Source organism: Pseudophryne corroboree, chromosome 7 (genome assembly GCF_028390025.1).
Source record: "Pseudophryne corroboree isolate aPseCor3 chromosome 7, aPseCor3.hap2, whole genome shotgun sequence".
Taxonomy (NCBI): Eukaryota; Metazoa; Chordata; class Amphibia; order Anura; family Myobatrachidae; genus Pseudophryne; species Pseudophryne corroboree.
Genome location: NC_086450.1, coordinates 197,139,161 through 197,160,685, shown reverse-complemented (window position 1 = coordinate 197,160,685; position 21,525 = coordinate 197,139,161). Strand labels below are relative to the sequence as shown.

General features: G+C 47.2%; 1 protein-coding gene across 1 annotated transcript in view; it reads left to right on the top strand.

Annotated features, from left to right (window-relative positions):
• The window catches only part of LOC134944970 (intermediate filament protein ON3-like), a 65,800-nt gene that overhangs the window by 13,122 nt on the left and 31,153 nt on the right, over nucleotides 1–21,525 (top strand). Inside the window, exons 2-3 of the mRNA XM_063933932.1 lie at nucleotides 12,262–12,470; nucleotides 15,180–15,240. Of these exons, the coding sequence (XP_063790002.1) occupies nucleotides 12,262–12,470; nucleotides 15,180–15,240 (270 nt within the window). The remainder of the gene's footprint in view (nucleotides 1–12,261; nucleotides 12,471–15,179; nucleotides 15,241–21,525) is intronic.

The window sequence follows — 21,525 nt, the reverse complement described above, 5'->3', positions numbered from 1 at the left end:
GTTATGTGTTTATCCTTCTCTCACAGTATGTCCGTCTCCTCTGGCACAGTTTCCTCGACTGAGTCTGCTAGGAGGGGCATAGAGGGGAGGAGCAAGCACACACTAATTAATTCTTAAAGTGCCAGACTCCAATGGACCTGATCTATACCCCACGGTACTAAAGTACATTCCCCAGTAGCCACTACGGACTACAAGAAATGGAATTATCGGTAGGTATTAAATTCCTATTTTTAATGACAATGTACAAATTAGCATTTCAGACAGTCCTTTTAGCTTTACTTAAGCTGTCCACCCTCCAGTGTGTAGTTGGTGTCACAGTTCCGAAATTCTTTAAATCCGGCTCGGGACCCTGGGTATGAGCTGAGATATATAGAAAATGGGTAGGCTTGATGTTACTTGCACTCTGTGGTTTTACAGGAGATTAAGCACACTAGTGACACATAGGAACCAGGGAACTCCAGGTCGCCGGATGGCTTCCACATGGTGATCAATTAATACCATCCAGACCAGAGACACACTCTAGAAGCAAGGACCGCGGAACTTAGAGCAGCATAGTGCTGGCAAAACGGAACCGGAGTCCAAAGAATCGAAGTCTAATGTAACAAGGGAAGAGCTTGAGGAAGCTATATCCCTGGTACTGCTCTGACGCAAGACCCGGGCCTAGAATTCAAATGAGGAACTCGGAACAGAGGAGCAGACTGGGTAAAATAGTACTGGGCACCTAAGTGCAAAGCCAACCCTGAACTCTAGCCCCGGAACCAGCAGTCTATTCTACCAGCTCAAGACAACCCACATAGTACTGGGAAACCAATAAGTATCAGCAAGAGATATGCCGTTTAACCTGAATGAACCACAGGGCAATACTTTAGAGCACAGTTCAAAAAAGTAGTCAGCCTGGATGAAGATGGTATGCGGAGAGTACAGCAGCAGATGGAATGGACCGCATTTGATTTAACCATCTGTGCTGAGCCATGGATATACCTAAATCCTAGACTGTTGGGGTGCCTTGATGACTGCGTTTGGGAACCTCTGCACTAGGGTTAAATTTTGTTGGGAGCCAATTGACCTACTAGTATATTTTTGGATAGTGGGAGGAAACCAAAGTACCCAGAGAAAACCCACGCAAGTATGGGGCGGACGTACAAACTTCACACAGTTAGGGCCATGGTGGGAATTGAACCCATGACTTCAGTACTGTGAGGCAGTATTGCTAACCATAAGTACTGATTATTTATACTTGCGGGGGATGGAGGGGGGGGCACAGTGTATAATCTATCCATGGTGCAGGGTCGGCACTGTGGGGACCACTTGACTCATTATTTTAAATTAATCAGTGATTATCTCTGTGCATATAACATTATTTTCTTTTTCTGGTATTTGGATGTCTCTGGATAACAGGTTTCTGGATAAGAGATCAGAGAATAGTTCCAGATCCTCTTACGGCAGACTACTAATTACTAGAGCTGAGCGGGTTCGGTTCCCTGAGAACCGAACCCCCCCAAACTTCATAACCCGAGCCCGTCTCCGAGTCAGGCTCCGGTTTTCCCGCCTGACTCGGAAACCAGAACGAGGCAAAACGGCATCGTCCCGCTGTCAGATTCTCGCGGGGTTTGGATTCCATATAAGGAGCATTTTCACTCCGGCATTGGAGAGTGTAGATAAAGGACGTGTCTCCGTCCTCAGTGTCCTGCATTAGTTCAGTGGTAGTGTCTTGTGCAGCATCAGTCCAGTCACAGTGGTGGTGTCCTCTGCTGCCATATGTCCAGTGCTGCTATATAAGTCCAGTCCAGTGGTGCTGTGCTGTGCTGCATCAGTCCAGTGGTGGTGTATTGTGCTGCATCAGTCCAGTCACAGTGGTGGTATCCTCTGCTGCCATATGTCCAGTGCTGCTGTATAAATCCAGTCCATTGCAGTGGTGCTGTGTTATCCTGCATCAGTACAGTGGTGGTGTCCCTGTGCTGCTGTATATGTCCAGTGGTACTGCCGTATATGTCCAGTGATACTGCCGTATATGTCTAGTGATACTGCCGTATATGTCCAGTAGTACTGCCGTATAAATCCAGTCATACTTCCGTATATGTCCAGTGGTACTGTCATATAATTCCAGTGATGCTGGCGTATAAATCTAGTCCAGTGAAACTGCCGTATATGTCCAGTGGTACTGCCGTATAATTCCAGTGATACTGCTGCATAATTCCAGTGATACTGGCGTATAATCCAGCGGTACTGGTGTATAAATCCAGTACAGTAATACTGCCGTATATGTCCAGTGGTACTGCCGAATAATTCCAGTGGTACTGCCGTATAATTCCAGTGATACTGCTGTATAATTTCAGTGATGCTGGCGTATAAATCTAGTCCAATGATACTGCCGTATATGTCCAGTGGTACTGCCGTATAATTCCAGTGATACTGCCGTATAATTCCAGTGGTACTGGCGTATAATCCAGAGGTACTGGTGTATAAATCCAGTCCAGTAATACTGCCGTATAATTCCAGTGGTACTGTCGTATAATTCCAGTGATACTGACGTATAATTTCAGTGGTAATGTCGTTTAATTTCAGCGGTAGTGGTGTATAAATCCAGTCCAGTGATACTGCCGTATATGTCCTGTGGTACTGCCAGATAATTCCAGTGATACTGCCGTATATGTCCAGTGATACTGCCGTATAAATCCAGTAGTGCTGTTGTATAAATCCAGTCCAGTGATACTGCCATATATGTCCAGTGGTACTGCCGTATAATTCCAGTGATACTGCCATATAATTCCAGTGGTACTGGCATATAAATTCAGTGGTACTTGCATATAAACCAGTCCAGTGGTACTGCCATATAATTCCAGTGATACTGCCGTATATGTCCAGTAGTACTGGTGTATAAATCCAGTCCAGTGATACTGCGGTATATGTCCAGTTATACTGCGGTATATGTCCAGTGATACTGCCGTATATGTCCAGCGGTACTGCTGTATAAATCCAGCGATATTGCCGTATATTTCCAGCGATACTGCCATATATGTCCAGTGGTACTGCCATATAAATCCAGTGGTACTGGTGTATAAATCCAGTCCAGTGATACTGCCGTATATGTCCATTGGTACTGCCGTATAAATCCAGTGATACTGCTGTATATGTCTAGTGGTACTGTCGTATAAATCCAGTGGTACTGCCGTATAAATCCTGTCCAGTGATACTGCTGTATATGTCCAGTGGTACTGCCGTATAAATCCAGTGATACTTCCGTATAAATCCAGTCCAGTGGTATGCCTCTGTTGCATTTCTCAATCCCCAGTGTCCATTGCAGCACAACAATGTTACACAGTGCAAGTCTGGGGGAAACCTAGGTGTGGGGCCATTATATTGGACTCTGCCCTGTGACGTATTGTGGTGATGCAATGGTTAATGCAGGCTGGGCTGTGGTTATTGCTTTGCACAGACAGCAGCAGTCACAGGGCTTCTCAAATCAGAGCATTGAGAGGAGGAAAGTATGCTCTTCCACCCAGAGGCGGTACTACAGCCAGTGCAACCAGTGCATTGCACTGGGGCCCGCCTCTGTCCAGGGGTCCAAAGCATGTAATGAGTCAAACTGACTCATTACATGCCGCTGTGTGCTGCGGGCAACCGCTGCTTGCAGCACACAGCCGCCCGGAGAGGAGAGGAGCGCAGCGGCACGGGGGTAAGGAGGAGGAGGGAGGTGGAGGAGAAAGAAAGAAAGAAAGAAAGAAAGAAAGAAAGAAAGAAAGAAAGAAAGAAAGAAAGAAAGAAAGAAAGAAAGAAAGAAAGAAAGAAAGAAAGAAAGAAGAATTATACTTACCCTCTCCGCTGGCTCAGGCTCCTCCGTGCAGCTTCTGGTCACGATTCCCAGGTAGTAGAGAAGGAGAAGGAGGGAGGTGGAGGAGGGAGCCGCAGCAGCGCTTTGTTACTGGTGGAGGCGCTGCTGCTGCTGCCCCTCTGCTTCACTATAGGCTGTTTTCCGAGAACAGCCTATAGTGAAGCAGAGGGGCAGCAGCAGCAGTGCCTCCACCAATAACACAGCGCTGCTGCGGCTCCCTCCTCCTCCTTCTCTACTGCCCGGGTATCGTGGCCAGAAGCTGCACGGAGGAGCCTGAGCCAGCGGAGAGGGTAAGTATAATTCTTCTTTCTTTCTTTCTTTCTTTCTTTCTTTCTTTCTTTCTTTCTTTCTTTCTTTCTTTCTTTCTTTCTTTCTTTCTTTCTGTCTTTCTTTCTGTCTTTCTTGGGACTGCCTGCCGCTATTTGTAAAAATGGGGAATCTGCCTGCCGCAATGTGTAAAAATGGGGAATCTGCCTGCCGCTATGTGTAGAAATGGGGAATCTGCCTGCCGCAATGTGTAAAAAGGGGGAATCTGCCTGCCGCTATGTGTAAAAATGGGGAATCTGCCTGCCGCAATGTGTAAAAAGGGGGAATCTGCCTGCCGCAATGTGTAAAAAGGTGGAATCTGCCTGCCGCTATGTGTAAAAATGGGGAATCTGCCTGCCGCAATGTGTAAAAAGGGGGAATCTGCCTGCCGCAATGTGTAAAAATGGGGAATCTGCCTGCCGCAATGTGTAAAAAGGGGGAATCTGCCTGCCGCAATGTGTAAAAAGGGGGAATCTGCCTGCCGTTATGTGTAAAAAGTGTTTGCTGTCTGCCGTTATGTTTAACAAGGGCACGCTGTCTGCCGTTATGTGTAAAAAGTGTACATTGTCTGCCGCTATGTGTAACAAGGGCACGCTGTCTGCCGTTATGTGTAAAAAGGGGACGCTGTCTGCCGTTATGTGTAAAAAGTGCACGCTGTCTGCCGTAATGTGTAAAAAGGGGGACGCTGTCTGCCGTAATGTGTAAAAAGAGGACGCTGTCTGCGTAATGTGTAAAAAGAGGAATCTGTCCGCCGTAAGGTGTAAAAGGGTCTCTACCTGGTGTAGTGGTGCTACTGTGCGGCGTAATTTGAATAATGGAGACTACTGTGCACCGTTTTATGAATTGGTATTATTTTGTGGCCACACCCCTTCCCCACGAAGCCACGCCACTATGTATTTTTGCGCGCGCCGTAGGCACGTACTGCCCCTGTTTTGCATGCAGGGGTGGGGCTCCGATGCTGTTTCTTGCACACAGTGCTAAAATGTCTAGTTACGGCACTGTTGCTAGGTATCCATTTCTCTGGCCCTGAGCAGGTCCCCCTCACCAGATCCTCTCCAGGGGTGAGGGGGTGGACTTGGATGGGATGGGGGTGGGGCCCCAAAGCATTTTGTTGCACCTGGGCCCACCGCTCGCTAGTTCCACCACTGCTTCCACCTCTCTGTACTGTATATGGTCCATCAACACAAAGCAAGTGGCGCATAGAGATGTGAATAATCTTTTGGGACACAGCAGATTTTGTGGGGACATCTGATGGGCATATAAGGGGCATGCGGGACATCTGGAGATCATCGGGGGGTAGGGAGATTATGGTATGTGTGTGTACGTTGCTAAATGTTATTGTTTTTGGATAAATGTGATGGGCTTGTGGCCATTTACAAATGCGCTTCCCTCATCTCAGCATTCACAGCAGCGCCGGGCAGCCTATACGGAAGGAGAGGGGGCTGCTGCAGCGGCGCTACTACCAAGTACATAGCGCTGCTGCGGCTCCAGTCCCCCTCCCTCCTCCTCCTTCTCCGCTGCCTGCACCGAGGGAGCTGCCAGCACGAGGAGCCTGACTGCCAGCGGGGAGATGGTAAGTATCTCTCTCTCTCTCTTTGCCGCAATGTGTAGAAAGGGGGACACCGTCTGCCGTAATGTGCAAAAAGGGGGACGCTGTCTGCCGTAATGTGTAAAAAGGGGGACTGGCTGCCGCAATGTGTAAAAAGGGGGACACTGTCTGCCGTATTGTGTAAAAAGGGGGACTGGCTGCCGCAATGTGTAAAAAGGGGGACACCGTCTGCCGTAATGTGTAAAAAAGGGGACTGGCTGCCGCAATGTGTAAAAAGGGGGACACCGTCTGCCGTAATGTGTAAAAAGGGGGACTGGCTGCCGCAATGTGTAAAAAGGAGGATGCCGTCTGCCGTAATGTGTAAAAAGGGGGACGCTGTCTGCCGTAATGTGTAAAAAGGGGACGCTGTCTGCCGTAATGTATAAAAAGGGGACGCTGTCTGCTGTAATGTGTAAAAAAGGGGACTGGCCGCCGCAATGTGTAAAAAGGAGGATGCCGTCTGCCGTAATGTGTAAAAAGGGGGACGCCGTCTGCCGTAATGTGTAAAAAGGGGACGCTGTCTGCCGTAATGTATAAAAAGGGGACGCTGTCTGCTGTAATGTGTAAAAAAGGGGACGCTGTCTGCCGTAATGTGTAAAAAAAGGGGACGCTGTCTGCCGTAATGTGTAAAAAAGGCGGACGCTGTCTGCCGTAATGTGTAAAAAAGGGGACGCTGTCTGCCATAATGTGTAATAAGGGGACGCTGTCTGCCATGTGTAAAAAGGGGGACGCTGTCTGCCGTAATGTGTAAAAAGGGGGACGCTGTCTGCCGTAATGTGTAAAAAGGGGACGCTGTCTGCCGTAATGTGTAAAAAGGGGGACACCATCTGCCGTAATGTGTAAAAAAGGGGACTGGCTGCCGCAATGTGTAAAAAGGGGGACACCGTCTGCCGTAATGTGTAAAAAGGGGGACTGGCTGCCGCAATGTGTAAAAAGGAGGATGCCGTCTGCCGTAATGTGTAAAAAGGGGGACGCTGTCTGCCGTAATGTGTAAAAAGGGGACGCTGTCTGCCGTAATGTGTAAAAAGGGGACGCTGTCTGCCGTAATGTGTAAAAAAGGGGACTGTCTGCTGTAATGTGTACAAGGGGCTCTACCTGGTGTAGTGGCGCTACTGTGCAGCGTAATTTGAATAATGGAGACTACTGTGCACCGTAGTATGAATTGGTATTATTTTGTGGCCACACCCCTTCCCCATGAAGCCACGCCCCTATATATTTTTCACGCACCTACGGCGCGCACTGCCCCAGTCTCTCCGTTTCTTGCACACAGCGCTAAAATGCCTAGTTACGGCACTGGTCGAACCATTATCTTGCGTAGGTGCAATCTGGCTCTGGATAGGATCATGATTCAGGATAAGGTATTCATAATCACCCCACTATTTTGCTATGCTATGGGAGAGGGAGGACTGAAGCTAGGCAGCGTGACAACTTGTCATGTAAGTTATGCAAAGGGGAGGGACGATCTGCAAAGGGGGGGATCTGCCCAGAGCGTGGTATCTTCACAAAGTTTTTCTTTACACAAGGGGGATCTGAAAAGGGTGGAGGCTCTGCAGGGGACTGGAAGGGGGGTTTCTGCAAAGTGGGGGATTTGCACTGAGGAGGGTATTGTACAAGGGGCTATTATGCAGGTGAGTGGAAGGGGGGATTTGCACAGAGGGGGGTTATTTGATGTTGTCATTCTTAATGCTATTTTTAAATGTGCGCATTATTATTGGTGCTGTTATTTGGGGATCAGTACGTAATCCCGCCGGACGGGATCCCGGCGGTCGGAATACCGACACCGGAATCCTGACCGGCACATTCCCGACAGGGGAACGAGCGCAACGCAGCCCCTTGCGGGCTCGGCACACTGATTTATTCTCCCTCTATGGGTGTCGTGGGAGAATATGTCGGGATTGTGCCGGTCGGGATTCCGGTGTCGGTATTCCGACCGCCGGGATTCCGTCCGGCGGGATCTTGACCGCATCCCTTTATTTGATGGCATCATTATTAATGCTATTTTTAAATGTGAGTGTTATTATAGGAGTTATTTGACACAGACAGATCACGGGTAAGTTAGTGAACAAAAAATAGATCCGAGATCCTAAAAGTCCGGCCACCGCTGCTCTGTATAATAGTTTACTAACCCTTTGTTTGCAGTTGACATTATTTTCCCAGCCAGGTACTTGCATTTGGGAGAGCCAGGAACACATTCTTGTTGTATGAACCTGTGTGACACTTTAACCACAGAAGTCTGATTGGCATAACCCCGGGCTGGGAGTTGATAGAGGATAATGGTGGGAAAATGAATGTAGGAACCAGGCAAATAATGGGCATGATCTTATTTCATTACTGAGCTATTGTGAACAACGTCCTCAGTAAACAGATTCTGGGTAATCCCAGTGCAGGATCCTCCCTGACATAGCTTACAACTAGCTCGCTGCATAGAAAACACCCATCTGCAAACTGGCTGCACACCTGTGCACTAAATCCTTTATTTGGGTTCATGAACATGTGTAATCCCAGTATAGTTCTGTGTATTTGGCCTCGGTCCACTGGGTACATACTACAGACATGCTGAGTCTGGGGAGGGGACTGATCTCGCAGATATATCGACACGTCTGGCTGTGTGTACAGGTGAACCGCCGACTAACTGTACACTGGCTGCAGGGAGTAACGTCACAGCTGGCCTGGCAAATTCAAATGAGCATCCAGTTGTGACATCAGGACAGACACATTGAGCGATGATGTATTTAACAAGATTTCAATATAGACTGAATGTAGGAAGCAAAGGACAGCTCTGAGTAAAGGATAGCACCTAGGCAGCGAGCTTGAGGCGGTAGCAGAGTTACACAATGGTTAGCTTTACTGCTTCATAGTACTGGGATCGTGGGTTCAATGCCAATTAAGGCCATATCGATGTGGAGTTTGTATGTTCTTCCCATATGTATGTGAACTTCCTCTGGGTACACGTTTTTCCTCCCACAATCCAAAAATATACTAGCATGTTAATAGGCTTTTGACAAAAATTAACCTTAGTATGTGTGTAAATAATGTGTGTGTGAATAATGACTGTAAGCTGCACTGGGGCAGGGACTATGAATGACTACATATTCTCTGTAAGGGGCCATTTAACACTAAATATTTGTGACTTATTCCCCGAAAGCAACCATTTTCAAGGGGTAACTACAAATATTTAGTATCCCCCGAATGTATGACTGAGGGCCCGCAGCAGATATCTCCAATTCCTCAATTCCCGCCTGCAGCCTGCATAGGGGAATCCAATGTTGTGAGATATATCACATTCGGAAGGCTGGCCCCCGCAGCTATCACCATCTAAAGATGGCCAGCTAAAGCCTATGGGCTACACTATGCAAAAATCACCGGGTTATAGTTCCGCTGGAACCCTCCCAAGCAATGACCACCTCGCATGTGCAGTATGTGCAGTAGTCCCACTTCCAATCAGAGCACATCGCAGGGACAGGCTCTTTTTGGTGCCCCTGTCCCTGTGGATACTCCAAGATACAGCTGGCCGGTATAATCACATACTACAATGCGATTCTGGGAGCTAAGATCATTCCCACATCGCTTTGACTATGTCATTCATGATAAATTGACCCCTTTAACTGCTGCATAATATTTATGTGTTGCTATATACAGTACTGTAAATATATAAAATAAAATATTGTCTGGAGGTTGTGGCTTCCACTTTCATAGTGTCACGTAAGAGTGTTATTTTTAGTGAAAGACAGAGTGTTCTCTGTACCATCTAATAGAGTGCACATTTGATTACAAGTTATAACATCAATGAATTGTCCTAGACAGACCTCTTACAGTATCATCTGGTATCAAACTTGTAAAAAAAAAAAAACCCAACATACTTTTCATTATCTTTTAGGAACATGTTTTTGTTAAAAGTAAGAGGTTTTTGATATATAAATAGTATGTCATGAAGTACATGTGGCTACTGGGGAGACATTTGATATGCCGGCTGTCGGGATCCCGGCGCTCACCATACCGATGCCGGAATCCCGACAGCTGGCATACCGACAACTATTCTCCCTCTTGGGGTGTCCACGACACTTGGAGGGAGAATAAATAGCGTGGCGAGCGCAGCAAGCCCGCAAGGGGCTCTTTAGCGCTCACCCCGCTGCCTGCATGCCGGAGGTCAGGATCCCAGTACCGGTAAGCTGGGCACCGGGATCCAAAGCGCGGGCATAACATACTACACCCAGCTACTGAGAGAGGTAAGGACAACAGGTGTTTTCCCCTTTGCCATTGACCATGGGGCATTACTAAGCATCTTTGGGCCCTATAGCAACATTTGTGAGAGATCCATGTACTGTCCAAGGCAAAACAAAAACTCACATGCTGTAGAAACTTGGGACATACAGTACAAGAAAGACAGACTTCCTATTTAAGTGGGCAGAATAGGAAGATAAATGCCATCAATCCGCGGTCCGTCGTGAAGGGCAGGGCCTAGTGACCTGTTTCTATTGGTGCATTTTACGCCCATCCCTATTCAAATTTGCGCACTTTACCATGAGAGGGTGGTGCCTGATGGTGCAACTAGTCCAGCCTCGTCCCATCACCACCCACCTGCTTCTCCTCTCCGAGCATCTCCCAAAGAGGAAATTTTATATGTCGCTAAGTATGCCCCATAGCTAGGGTCGCCTTAACAGTGTGTAGGCCCTGGGCGGAGCAATGATTTGGGACCCCAACACAACCATACCTGGGAACCTATTAAAAAAAATATCAATAACATCACCCTTATGCGGCCCTGCGCCGTCTCTCCACAATTTTCCATACAGTGAAATGCTGTCAGCACTCTGGTGGATAGCTCCAGCCAGGGCTGTTTCTAGCCAAATTGGCTCCCAGTGCGAGATTTAAAAATGCGCCCCCCCCCCCCCCTACATTGACATAACATAAAATTGCGCCCCCCATAGATATAAAAAGTAAAAGGTATGCGCGCGCTCCCAGCAAAGGGGGCGTGGCCCGCTAAAATGGGTGTGGTCTCTGTAAAATGGGCGTGGCCTCGTCTGAAAAGACTACCTTACACCCCAGTTTTTGACCTTGCACCAACAGATCACGGCGAGCACAGGAAAAAAATAAAATATATATATTATGCCATACACCGCAATGCCCTTGATACATTAAATCCCCATTTTCCACATTATGGCAGGCAAAAGTCCCCATTTTCCACATTACGGCAGGCAAGAGTCCCCATTTTCTACATTACGGCAGGCAAGAGTACCGATTTTCCACATTACGGCAGGCAAGAGTCCCCATTTTCCACATTACGGCAGGCAAGAGTCCCCATTTTCCACATTGCGGCGGACAGGAGTCCCCATTTTCCACATTGCGGCAGGCAAGAGTCCCCATTTTCCACATTGCGGCAGGCAATAGTCCCCATTTTTCACAATAAGGCAGGCAAGAGTCCCCATTTTACACATTACGGAAGGCACGTGTCCTCATTTTACACATTACGGCAGGCACGTGTCCCCATTTTACACATTACGGCAGGCACGTGTCCCCATTTTACACAATACGGCAGGCAAGTGTTCCCATTTTCCAAAATACGGCAGGCAAGAGTCCCCATTTTACACAATACGGCAGGCAAGAGTCCTCATTTTACACATTACAGCTGGCTAGTGTCCCCATTTTACACAATACGGCAGGCAAGAGTCCCCATTTTACACATTATGGCAGGCAAGAGTCCCCATTTTACACAATATGGCAGGCAAGTGTCCCCATTTTACACAATACGGGAGGCGAGTGTCCTCATTTTACATAATACGGCAGGCAAGATTTACACATTACGGCAGGCAAGTGTCCTCATTTTAAACATTACGGCAGGCAAGAGTCCCCATTTTACACATTACGGCAGGCTAGTGTCCCCATTTTACACAATACGGCAGGCAAGAGTCCCCATTTTACACATTATGGCAGGCAAAAGTCCCCATTTTACACAATACGGCAGGTAAGTGTCCCCATTTTACAAAATACGGCAGGCGAGTGTCCCCATTTTCCACATTGCGGCAGGCAAGAGTGCCCATTTTCCACAATACGGCAGGCAAGAGTCGCCATTTTACACATTATGGTAGACAGGTGTCCCCATTTTACACATTGCCACATGCAGAGTCCTCATTTTACACATTACGGCAAGCAAGAGTCCCCATTTTACACATTACGTTTGTTATATAATACACAACACATTTTATAGATATGACTGTAGGAATCTTATATACATAGAGATAACTTGTTTTTACAATTAAGGTATATTAACTCCATGGTCTGTTAAAAAAAGACAAATATTTTAACCTTTAGTTTACAATCTAATTTATAACCAAGAAGCAGTGGTAACCTGGAGGAACTATAAGTCACAGCATACCCTGCCAGCTCTACCACTGAAATATACCTACTATTACTGTACATTAGAAAAGAGAAACATTGCAGCTAAACTGAGTCTTAGTATAAAACCTTTATTATCCAACCCTTATAAGTATCCAACAGGCGGCAGCAGCTCCGGTGACTTACTGTATTTTGTCATTGACAGGTCAGAGATTTGGAGAGACAGAATAAGATCCTAAAGACCCAGCTGCATCTGCTGAAGGAGAAAGACAGTTACAAGTCCAACATTGACCAGATCACACTGGCGTCCAGCAATAACCTCAAGCAACAAATCGATGGACTACTGCATGAGAAGGACAAGCTGCAGACCGAGCTCCACAACATGCAGGCCGTAGTGGAGGACCTGAAGAACCGGTACCTGTAGCTGTATATTATCTGCATTGTGGGGCTGATTCTGAGTGGACACTTTTACACAGCCGCAGCATCTCTGTACTCAACGGCTGTGCAAAATTATACAAAAGCTACAGGAGGCGTCTTAAGTAAAAAGACACCAACTGTCGACTTCTGTGATCTGCTGCTGCATCCGAAGACACAGCATCTGATCATCTGCGTGAACATCAGATGGGATCTCCAGTGAAATCACACTGCCGGAGCCAGTGAAGCTGTGTCTGAGGACGCAGTCATTGGCTTTGGCATGCCCGGAAAACAGGACCAACATGCCCGTTTTTTTAAATGCTGCCTGGCGCTGTTCCAAAATGCCAGCAGCATGTCAATCATGCAGCACCATTTAGAGCACTGCGAGCTACATCGTAGAACGAGATCTGCACGTGTGCAGTGCGGCTTCTGTGTATGCGCAGATCTTAAATCAATGATGTTTAGCATAATCATCGAAATAGCATCCACTTTTGAATCAGCCCCTGCCCTAACTAGAAAGAAGATACATGACAAAAAAAAAACAATCACACAGACAATTAGGGGACAGTTCAATTTTTAAAAAAATGTGCGCAGAGTGACAGAGGATCTGAATGCCAGCACCAGTGGCACATTTTACCTCACTCTCCATAGAAGTGCACGGTAAATTGAGCAATGTTGGAGAACCTTAATTCTCGGTAACATGCACAGCTGCACTGCACATCAAAATCGCACACCGAGGAGAATAGAATTGTCTCCTTAAATAACAAAACAATACCAAGAAAAGAAAACTGAAGAATAATCTAAAACAAATAAAAATACAAAAAGATTCAATAAAGAAAAATAACAAGACTAGATAGCGATGTCACCTCTTGATGTGCCAGAAATCTTCTATCACTGCTGTGTGACAGGTTACAAAATATGCAGGAGGTTAAGAAGCTAATGCAATCACCATTTGAAATTATGTATGGAATAAATATGAAATCCTGGTAGATGGGATACCGGCTGTCACTATACTGACAGCGGCCTCCCGTCTGCCGGAATCCCGGCAGCAAGTCCCCTTGCGGGCGCGTTGCACTCACCATGCATCGGGCCCAGTTGCTCGCTTCGCTCACCACAGGTTCTGTTCCACTCGATTAGTGGCATGGACCCACCAACCGAGTGGAAATACAGAGCGTTTTTCAGGAATCCGCCCGTTGGCATATCACTGGCTGTCGGTATTCCAGCGTTGGTCTCCTGTTTGCCGTGATCCCGAAGGACGGTATATTGACTGCATCCCTTATACATACAGTATGAGCAGCTGTGTTATACTACGTTGAATATCATACCTGAAGTAATGAAAACTTGTTTATATGATTCTAAATGTGTCCACCATACTGTTTCACCACTTTATAAACATGTTAAGAGGGAGGTACTTCTCTCTCTTATCTATCATTATTATGCAGAGCCAGAAGAGTGAGAGTGACAGGCTTGTAGACTTGAGGCCCACATACATCTAGTCACTGTTTCTCTGATGCCCCAACCTGTCCAGATCCACCGGCCATCAATGATCAGCAATCTGTTTGGGAAACTCTACACATTTGCCAAACCCGACCATTTGTAGTCGGGATTGGGGAATCGAGATTTTTAAATTTGCTTAATATACCCCATTCCTTTCCCTGACCCAGGGGTCGGGAGATTAGGAAACTGCGACAATGTGTTGCAGCTGTATGAGGGGATTTGCTCTGTAGAGATACTATGTGCGAATTGATGAACTCAAACATTACATGACCATAGATATCATCATTATTTAACTGACAGAAATGTGAACTTTGTTGTCCTGAATCAATTCCCTTAGGATACTGTTAAAAAAAAAAACATGTGACATAACTGTCTATAATCCCATTTGTGTGTATGGAGGGAGTTAATGCTTTCTTACATGTTTCTTTCTTATATAGTTGCAGATGATTATCAGAGTAAGATTAAGATACAGTATATTTTAACTCTATGTCTTTACCCTTATTCATTAGGAAAATGTGTATTTTAGAACTTAGTTAATTTAGTTCATGTAATGCACGGCACAGAACCCAAAAATATCTGTAGCTGTCATATTGAAGCCAACACAGCAAATTGCCCCATCCTGTTTAAATTAATTAGACTTTGTGACTATTGAAATACCATATCTAGCATCAAAAACCATATCTAGCCACAAATACCATATCTAGCCACAAATACTATATCTAGCCATAAATACCATATCTAGCCACAAATACTATATCTAGCCACAAATACCATATCTAGCCACAAATACTATATCTAGCCACAAATACTATATGTAGCTAAAATATTTTTCATTAAACAAAGCATTCATACTATTAAATCATATAGTTCATTCTGTCATAGCATGGATACTTGCTTGTGATTGTCATGAGATACACTCACTTATGTTATAGATTTAATGACCTTTTAAAATACACAGTAGCTGCACATTTAAGGATTTCATCTTAGTATCACGGAAACATTATATGCACTTTCAATGGGTGATTAAATACCTTGGTACAGCCAGCTGACTGCTAATGTTTGACCCAGAACTATTATAATAACTGAATTATTATAAAACGTTTAGGACAGGGCTGTGTTTTGCAGAATGTTTTTAATCCTGTTTTCCTGGGAAATGACCTACTAAACTTCCATTAGTTGTTGTATATATTTCTTCTGCTTTTGTTCCTGCAGATATGAGGATGAAATTAACAGACGGAATCAGTTAGAAAATGATTTTGTGCTGACAAAGAAGGTAGAGTACATAACTCTGATGTATAGTACTTGGTTGGTAAATAAACTCTCAAACTGCAATGTAGGGATGGTTAGCAATTATCGATGGTTTGCCACCGATGGTTGATGGGTTTCCCATCAATTGCCATTGACGGCTGTGAGATGGTGTTGTTATTTTATCTGCACAGTGGGTACAGAACTTAGGTATGCAGCTTGCTAAGCCCTGATCCCTTTCTCTACTGGCTCTCTGCCTGCCATTCCCCATGCAGGGAAGTCCATTGACGGTGGCTATTCCATCTGCAATCCCCAGGTATATCGGCGCTTCAGGGGCTAAAGGGATACCCTGAAATTTGTACCTTAACAACTAAAGAGAAACATGTTTTCCTCCCTCTACTCACATTTAGACCACTCCAGAAATAACTAGCTCCATCCTCCTCTCTACGCACACCCATGTTGACATGAGAAGAACTAGTATTGTTTTATTGATTAAAAGGAGAGAAATTATTTATATATATATATATATATATATATATACTGTATGTATGTATGTATATATGTATGTATGTATATATATATATATATATATATATATATATACAAACAAATATAATACCACAGCACTCACCACCCCAGAAGCGGGTGGGGTGCATGTAGCCCATGGCCACCTACTTAAATATATACAAACAGAAAATCCAGCACTCACCATAGCAAAGCAACATCAATAAATAAATGATGGGGATTTAGTTAGTGAATTGGCCAATGCACAGAAGCCTGCAAACCGCTCGCCAAGGTACCCCACCTTCTTGCAGGTCCTACACTATCACAGAGTCTTAAAAATTAAAGCCTGGCAACTGTGTCACACATAATATAACTGCAAATATGCCCACTAGGTTTAATGTGCACCTGCCACATGCCTTATGGCTTTTAAAGGTACACTAGTCACCGGACACTGGCTGATAAAATAGTAAGGAACAGGGGCGTGGCTTGGCCGGCATCAGGGAAAGCTGGGAGTACGTGGAGCTCCAGCTTGGCCATCCCTATTAAAGTGCCTGGGCCCACGATATTTAGTGCCAACCGACTGCACTGGGCCTACCTGAGCCAGCCAATCGACCTGGTGCTGGGAGGTGAGAGCTGCGGAGTCGGGGGGGCCCTGTGTTGCCCCCTGCGGATTGCGGCCTACCTCCAGTGCTGAGGCCGGGACCTCGATTTGGAGTGCGAGCCGCCGGAGGGAACACCTTGCTGGATCCGGAACGCTCAGCCCGCTCGGCGGATTTGATCCCCCGCTCTGGGAGCACGCCCCACCGCTGGACGCTCTGCAGGAAGTACGGAGGCCCCAGCTGGAGACCACGGACTGCCGGGGACGCCCGAGGTAAGGGCCGCGGCTGGCGGTGGCGGCGGCCATCTTGTGGTTGGCGCCGCTGACCACTCGGCCGTAGCGGCTGCTGCAGGGGACCTGCTGTGGGGCCAATAACCCAGGCTCCAACCCCCAATACCCCCACTGACCTGGCCCTTGCATTTGGGAGACAGAGGGAGAGACAGTGGGCTGCTGCAGCCTTGGGGACCAGCCGGCGGCCATCTTGGGACTGGCAGCACCACTGCAACTCATAAGCAGTGACATTATATAGTGCCTCACAGGCTCCTGTCACCCCTATTCTAGCCAGCTCACTGCTCCCACTCCACACGCATGCTCCCTGCCCCCTCGGGCCCCTGTGATGTGACACCTGAAACGTGGAGGGCATACTGGCAGTCATCCGTACCATTCCTGCACCCGGCCCCCCCTGTGTCACTCAGCTGCTATCGCTTTGCCGTAAAGGACCCGGAATATCTCTCGACCCATGGCCCTGCGGCCGGTCTGTTTCTTTTTTGCAAGTTTACTCCTATACTGATGGCCGGCTAGCCACCTAGACTCTGGGGTGGCGTGCCGGTGCTGACCCCGACGGGAGGATGCTCTAATCACACAACGTCACTTCTGATGTTCTACTGACGTACCCAAAGTGCCACATGGTGAGAGGAAAGAAAGGATCGCAAGGGAGAGGAAAGAGGCCACATACACTCACCCCGACGCGTGCAATGGATACCCCGACCTCGGTAGATATGCAGCAATTTTTTCTCCCCCAGGGCTCCGCCCCTACGGCGGCTGCCTCCCTACCCTCGACCCCACGTTTCTCGCCTGACTCGGACTCGGCTTCCCAGGTGGGATCACAGACGGCAGCCCCACACGCCACGACGGATCCGGGAAGTCTCGCCCAGATTCTGACCCTGCTGCAGGCCCTACCAACTAAACAGGACTTTGAGCACTTGGAAGGAAGAGTCCGGGAAACGGTACGCTCAGAGATCGCTGCGGTTCAGGTAGAAATAACACACATCAGCTCCCGCCTGTCTATGCTGGAAGGCTTCTCCTCAGACACAGCAGCTGCACATAACGCCCTCAGGGCCACCGTTATCAAACAGGCGTCCTGCCTTCAACAGCTCCAAGACCGTGTAGAAGATTTGGATAACCGCGGAAGGAGAAATAACCTGAGGGTCAGGGGAGTTTCGGAGGATATTGCCCCTGCCTGCCTCACTGACTTCCTCACGACGGTTTTCAATGAAATTTTGGGCCGTGATCCCGCTTCCATAATCGAATTCGACAGGGCCCACCGCGCTTTGAGACCCAGGGGCGCACCGTCTGATCGTCCTCGCGACATTATCTGTCGTCTTCATTACTACACGGAAAAAGAAGAGATCCTTCGCAAAACCCGCCGCATGGACGTGATAGAGATTGCCTCTCATAAACTCCAGATCTTCCAGGACCTATCGTGGATGACCCTTCAGAAGCGCAGAGCCTTACACCCGCTCACTGCAGAACTTCGGAAGCTGGGCATCAAATATCGATGGAGCTTCCCTTTTGGCCTACAGACCTCACACAATGGGACTCTATATACCTTTAAGGACCCCTCCGATTTGCCCCTTTTCTGCCAAGCGCTGGGAATACCACAGGTCTCTCTTCCAGAATGGCAGGAGCCTCTGACCGACGGCGCCCCACCTGAACTCACCCACCCTGACAACGACTGGCACCTGGTCCACCGTAACCCGAGACCCCCCAGGGAGCTGCGTTCCTCCACGCAATCGGCAAAGAGGTGAAAATCGCAGCCTGGTTCGGGACTTTCACTGGAGCAATTTCGGGTGATCCTTCCTTAGCTTAAAGGAATTATCGCTGACTCGGGGGATCTCCATGCCGTGCGGCACACTCTCCCAGTTGGAAGGTGGTCGGGGTACCGAGAACGTACTCGACTTAACGAATGTCCACCAGACCTGCACGGGTCGGAGTCACCTGTTCCTGGTTAAAATCCATTTATTTTCAGTAGTTGTTTCTTCTTAGTTGTGTGATCAAACTGTTCAGATGTATTATTGATTGTGATGTTATATTCCCTGTTGGGGCTGGGGCTGGCACTAGAGATGAGCGGGTTCGGTTTCTTTGAATCCGAACCCGCACGAACTTCACTTTTTTTTTCACGGGTCCGAGCGACTCGGATCTTCCCGCCTTGCTCGGTTAACCCGAGCGCGCCCGAACGTCATCATGACGCTGTCGGATTCTCGCGAGACTCGGATTCTATATAAGGAGCCGCGCGTCGCCGCCATTTTCACACGTGCATTGAGATTGATAGGGAGAGGACGTGGCTGGCGTCCTCTCCATTTAGATTAGATTTAGAAGAGAGAGAGAGAGAGAGATTGCTGTGATACTGTAGATTAGAAGAGAGTGCAGACAGAGTTTAGTGACTGACGACCACAGTGACCAGTGACCACCAGAGACAGTGCAGTTTTATTTAATATATCCGTTCTCTGCCTGAAAAAAACGATACACAGTCACACAGTGACTCAGTCTGTGTGCACTGCTCAGCCCAGTGTGCTGCACATCAATGTATTGTATATAAAGCTTATAATTGTGGGGGAGACTGGGGAGCACTGCAGGTTGTTATAGCAGGAGCCAGGAGTACATGATAAATAATATTATATTAAAATTAAACAGTGCACACTTTTGCTGCAGGAGTGCCACTGCCAGTGTGACTAGTGGTGACCAGTGCCTGACCACCAGTATATTAGTAGTATTGTATACTATCTCTTTATCAACCAGTCTATATTAGCAGCAGACACAGTACAGTGCGGTAGTTCACGGCTGTGGCTACCTCTGTGTCGGCACTCGGCAGGCAGTCCGTCCATCCATAATTGTATTATATACCACCTAACCGTGGTTTTTTTTTTCTTTCTTTATACCGTCGTCATAGTCATACTAGTTGTTACGAGTATACTACTATCTCTTTATCAACCAGTGTACAGTGCGGTAGTTCACGGCTGTGGCTACCTCTGTGTCGGCACTCGGCAGGCAGTCCGTCCAACCATAATTGTATTATATACCACCTAACCGTGGTTTTTTTTTCATTCTTTATACCGTCGTCATACTAGTTGTTACGAGTATACTACTATCTCTTTATCAACCAGTGTACAGTGCGGTAGTTCACGGCTGTGGCTACCTCTGTGTCGGCACTCGGCAGGCAGTCCGTCCATCCATAATTGTATTATAATATATACCACCTAACCGTGGTTTTTTTTTCATTCTTTATACCGTCGTCATACTAGTTGTTACGAGTATACTACTATCTCTTTATCAACCAGTGTACAGTGCGGTAGTTCACGGCTGTGGCTACCTCTGTGTCGGCACTCGGCAGGCAGTCCGTCCAACCATAATTGTATTATATACCACCTAACCGTGGTTTTTTTTTCATTCTTTATACCGTCGTCATACTAGTTGTTACGAGTATACTACTATCTCTTTATCAACCAGTGTACAGTGCGGTAGTTCACGGCTGTGGCTACCTCTGTGTCGGCACTCGGCAGGCAGTCCGTCCATCCATAATTGTATTATATACCACCTAACCGTGGTTTTTTTATACCACCTAACCGTGGCAGTCCGTCCATAATTGTATACTAGTATCCAATCCATCCATCTCCATTGTTTACCTGAGGTGCCTTTTAGTTCTGCCTATAAAATATGGAGAACAAAAAAGTTGAGGTTCCAAAATTAGGGAAAGATCAAGATCCACTTCCACCTCGTGCTGAAGCTGCTGCCACTAGTCATGGCCGAGACGATGAAATGCCAGCAACGTCGTCTGCCAAGGCCGATGCCCAATGTCATAGTACAGAGCATGTCAAATCCAAAACACCAAATATCAGAAAAAAAAGGACTCCAAAACCTAAAATAAAATTGTCGGAGGAGAAGCGTAAACTTGCCAATATGCCATTTACCACACGGAGTGGCAAGGAACGGCTGAGGCCCTGGCCTATGTTCATGGCTAGTGGTTCAGCTTCACATGAGGATGGAAGCACTCAGCCTCTCGCTAGAAAACTGAAAAGACTCAAGCTGGCAAAAGCACCGCAAAGAACTGTGCGTTCTTTGAAATCCCAAATCCACAAGGAGAGTCCAATTGTGTCGGTTGCGATGCCTGACCTTCCCAACACTGGACGTGAAGAGCATGCGCCTTCCACCATTTGCACGCCCCCTGCAAGTGCTGGAAGGAGCACCCGCAGTCCAGTTCCTGATAGTCAGATTGAAGATGTCAGTGTTGAAGTACACCAGGATGAGGAGGATATGGGTGTTGCTGGCGCTGGGGAGGAAATTGACCAGGAGGATTCTGATGGTGAGGTGGTTTGTTTAAGTCAGGCACCCGGGGAGACACCTGTTGTCCGTGGGAGGAATATGGCCGTTGACATGCCAGGTGAAAATACCAAAAAAATCAGCTCTTCGGTGTGGAGGTATTTCACCAGAAATGCGGACAACAGGTGTCAAGCCGTGTGTTCCCTTTGTCAAGCTGTAATAAGTAGGGGTAAGGACGTTAACCACCTCGGAACATCCTCCCTTATACGTCACCTGCAGCGCATTCATAATAAGTCAGTGACAAGTTCAAAAACTTTGGGTGACAGCGGAAGCAGTCCACTGACCAGTAAATCCCTTCCTCTTGTAACCAAGCTCACGCAAACCACCCCACCAACTCCCTCAGTGTCAATTTCCTCCTTCCCCAGGAATGCCAATAGTCCTGCAGGGCATGTCACTGGCAAGTCTGACGAGTCCTCTCCTGCCTGGGATTCCTCCGATGCATCCTTGCGTGTAACGCCTACTGCTGCTGGCGCTGCTGTTGTTGCCGCTGGGAGTCGATGGTCATCCCAGAGGGGAAGTCGTAAGCCCACTTGTACTACTTCCAGTAAGCAATTGACTGTTCAACAGTCCTTTGCGAGGAAGATGAAATATCACAGCAGTCATCCTACTGCAAAG